Source organism: Acanthisitta chloris, unplaced genomic scaffold (genome assembly GCF_000695815.1).
Source record: "Acanthisitta chloris isolate BGI_N310 unplaced genomic scaffold, ASM69581v1 scaffold17251, whole genome shotgun sequence".
Classification (NCBI taxonomy): domain Eukaryota; kingdom Metazoa; phylum Chordata; class Aves; order Passeriformes; family Acanthisittidae; genus Acanthisitta; species Acanthisitta chloris.
In genome coordinates, this window is record NW_008655635.1 from 1,059 (window position 1) to 4,610 (window position 3,552).

Below are 3,552 nucleotides of genomic sequence, written 5' to 3' on the forward strand. Positions count from 1 at the left end.
ATATCAACATCACCATACTGAAGGGTAAGTGCTTATCTTGGCCCTGGGATGCCAAGGCCTGCTTAGGGACTGATGGCACTGCAGTGGAGGTGACAGTTGGATTGCTGGCATGCTGTTTGTGCTAACAGACTGCCAGGTGCCATCCTCAAGGATACTGTGCTCACACACACTGTGCCCGGGGTTACGATCTTTTGTACTGTGATCAGGAGTAGCCTGGGGGAGGGAAGTCAGTGCCTATCTCTGCTGTGACCTCTGTGTGTCAGGATGCTACCAGCTCTTCCTCCCCGCTAACACAGGAGTGGCAGTGAGAGCTCCTTGCCAAGCTGAGAGGACATCTTCCTTGCCTCACACTTCCAGAGTCCTGTAGTGTCTGAGGGAAGTTGCAGTCCTTATTCAAGTGCAAAATAAGCATGTTTGGAGGGTAGGCATTGGCACCCAGGAGTGTTGTGTAGAAACCTCCTCCAGCTCCGTGGGTCACATGCATTTTGGAGCTGGAGGAGGGCAAAGGGAGGCAGCAGCTATTTGCAAGCACCTCCAGGCTAAACTGGCAGTGACCCCCAGCTCGTTCCACCCTGCTGTGGCTGGCTCGGCTAACTGGAAAAGGCTCCCTATTTTAGTTCAGCTCCTCCTTTTAGGGCTTCCCTTTTAGCCTGTGCTGTGGGCAAAAGTCTGTTCCCAGATGGATGCTGCTCCACTCACTTCTTGTAGCTCTGTGGTTCCTCTGGGTTAACTGGGCAGATCCTCCTCCTTCCTTGCCCAGCCTGGAAATAGCTGCAATCCATCAAAGCTCAGAAGGGTGTCCAGGGCAGACAGAGGCCTAGACTAGAGTGGGATGTTGTAGGGGGACCTGCAGTAACATGCAGAGGATGGAGAGGAGGAAAAGAACCAGACACAAATTTGGGATACTGTCACTTGTGCTGGAGGCTACTCTGAGCACAATCACTTCTCTCTGTACACAAAGTACATTCTGGTGCTGGTATCTCTCTCTGTATTGATGCCTGCCCAAATGTATGAGAGGCAACGCACACCCCAGGGTAGAGCTGCAGTGTTAATTATATGCCCAAAGCATGCCAGTATTGTCAAAGTACCAGCCCTCTAACTTGCGCTGTTCCATCCGCCAAGTCCAGCATGGATCTTTTCTCTTTAACCCACCTCATTGTCTCTCTCTGGTCATATTCCCCTACAGGCTTTAACACTTCTTCCCCTTCTCTCGTCTACAGAAAGAACAGTGTGCACCCTAGAAAGATAATTGGGTCAGAGGAGAGGTGTATAGGAGGACAGGGGCTGTGTTGGAGGTAAGGGAGTGTGTGGGAGGAAGAAGAGGTCAAGAGCCCCAGTGGTACTTTGCACTGCTGGGCTCCCTCTCAGGCTGAAGTCTCCTAGGACAGGTCCTGGTGCCTCCAGCAGGGCCATATCATTTGGTGAGCAGGATGCTTGTAAGAGAAGAGACCCCAGTCACACCCAGAGCTCTGCTAGATCCTTTCTCATGAAGCTCAATGATATTGTGACCCTCAGGAGTGTTCCTTCTCCTGGCATTGCCCCATTCTTGTGCAGTCCTCTGCCTCCTCATTAGGCTTTCTCACCGCCATTTCCATGTCTTCTTCTGGTATCACTCAGCAGTTGTGTCCCTCTGTTTCTTCTTGTAGGAGAGAAAGGAGATCGGGGAGAGCCTGGGATGCCAGGGAAATGGGGCAAAGAAGGACCACGAGGCGAGCGGGGTGCCCAGGGCCAGAAAGGCAGTAAAGGACAGATGGGCCCAGCAGGAGATGCCTGCAAACATCAGTACGCTGCGTTCTCCGTCGGTCGAAAGAAGGCACTGCACAGCAGTGAGGGTTTCCAGGTCTTGATCTTTGACACCGTCTTTGTCAACCTCTACAGCCACTTTGACATGTTCAATGGCAAATTCTACTGCTCTGTAGGTGGACTTTACTATTTCAGCCTCAATGTCCACACCTGGAACTTCAAGGAGACCTACATGCACATCATGCACAATGAAGAAGAAGCAGTCATCTTGTATGCCCAACCCAGTGACCGCAGCATCATGCAGAGCCAGAGCCTCATGCTGGAGCTTCAGGAAAATGATGAGATCTGGGTGAGGCTCTACAAGCGGGAGCGGGAGAATGCCATTTACAGTGATGATGTTGATGTGTACATTACCTTTAGTGGGTATTTGGTCAAGCCTAGCCTTGAATAACTGCCTCTCCTCTTTCTTGGGGCCTCTTCGGCCTTTTCCTTCTTCATGTGCTTCTCTCTCTCTCTCTCTCTCTCTCTCTCTCCCTCTCTCTCTCCTTACTGCCCGCAACCACTGCAAATCACTTGGAAATGGGCCTGTCAAGTCTCAGGCACTGAGTGTGAAACTTGCCACACTGGCTCCCACCTCGCACTCTCTTGTAGCCAGACCTGTATCTATCCACTTACATCATGATGCTACCATCTCTCACCACCTCACCTCATAACCCCAACTTAGGTTATTGGCTTCTTCTCAATCTGCCAGTGAGCTGTCTCTGGCGCTTAGGGCCCCAGAGCAAGAGGAAAGCTAAAATGCTGTTCCTTGTGATATGTCCCTCCCTGGGGCTTCATACACAAAGGAGTCCTATAGAAGGGTCTAGAAAGTCCCCACTGCCCAGGTACATCCTGGCTCCTCTCCGTCCCAAGAAGACATGCCAGTTTTGCAGCCTGAAATATGGTCTTATGCCACCTCTAACACCTGCAGTCTGGAGAGCAGACTGGGGTCTGATGGTCTCCTGTAGCACAAGGAAAATGTAGGAACAGTGAGAGAAAATATTGTCCATCCAAACCCAGAACTGTTTACCTTCTGAAGTGTGTCACTGGCTTTCCTTAGACACCCTTCTGTGTCACAGAGTCCAGGCTGGCTGTCAAATCTAGGCCTGGTGGGATTGTCCTCCTCTGTGCCAGCTCTAACTCTTCAAAGAGACGAAGGGCCAGACACTTGGCCAGACCCTTCAGGGTGTCTGCCATTAAATCAGTAGTGTCCACCATTCTGTTGCCACTAAGGATCATAAGTACAGAACAAGAGAGAGAGAGAGAGGGAGAGAAAAAACCCTCCCACACCTACCCTGGGGTGTTACTCGGTCATGGCTCCCCAGCTGTGGGAAGCTAGTCCAGACAGTAAACTGCTCTCTTCTTTGTCAGAGATGCCATTTCATTCTCCTCCTGAAGGTGGTTCTCCCACACTGGTATTGAAGGACCGCTGTTTCAGGACTGACCTGGAGGGCTGTAAGGGCAATTGCAGTTAAATCGGGTCCAAACCTGGGCAGGCTGCCACCTCTTTGTGATGGAAAAGAGATAGAGGTGAGTCTACAGCACCTCGCCCCAGGGTTAAAAGCTTCCCTGTGGTATGCTCCATGCCCTTTTCTGGCAATCTCATCAGAGCAACTGAGAAAAGCATGTGGCTAAAACAAACCCTTGCTCTTCTTGTCAGGTTGGAGATGTCGCAGTGGGAAAGGAATGCCAGTGGTAGGGTTTTCTGGTACTATTTATACTGGTCTCACACTGCTCTCACTCGCATCCCTCTGAAGGGGATGCCATAGT

At 51.2% G+C, this 3,552-nt stretch overlaps 1 protein-coding gene across 1 annotated transcript in view; it reads left to right on the forward strand.

Annotated features, from left to right (window-relative positions):
* The window catches only part of C1QTNF6 (C1q and tumor necrosis factor related protein 6), a 2,389-nt gene extending 195 nt beyond the window's left edge, over positions 1-2,194 (forward strand). Inside the window, 2 exon segments of the mRNA XM_009083996.1 lie at positions 1-24; positions 1,647-2,194. The exon segment at positions 1-24 is cut by the window's left edge and continues 27 nt beyond it. Coding sequence (XP_009082244.1) covers positions 1-24; positions 1,647-2,194 — 572 coding nt within the window.
* The last annotated feature ends 1,358 nt before the right edge of the window (positions 2,195-3,552 follow it).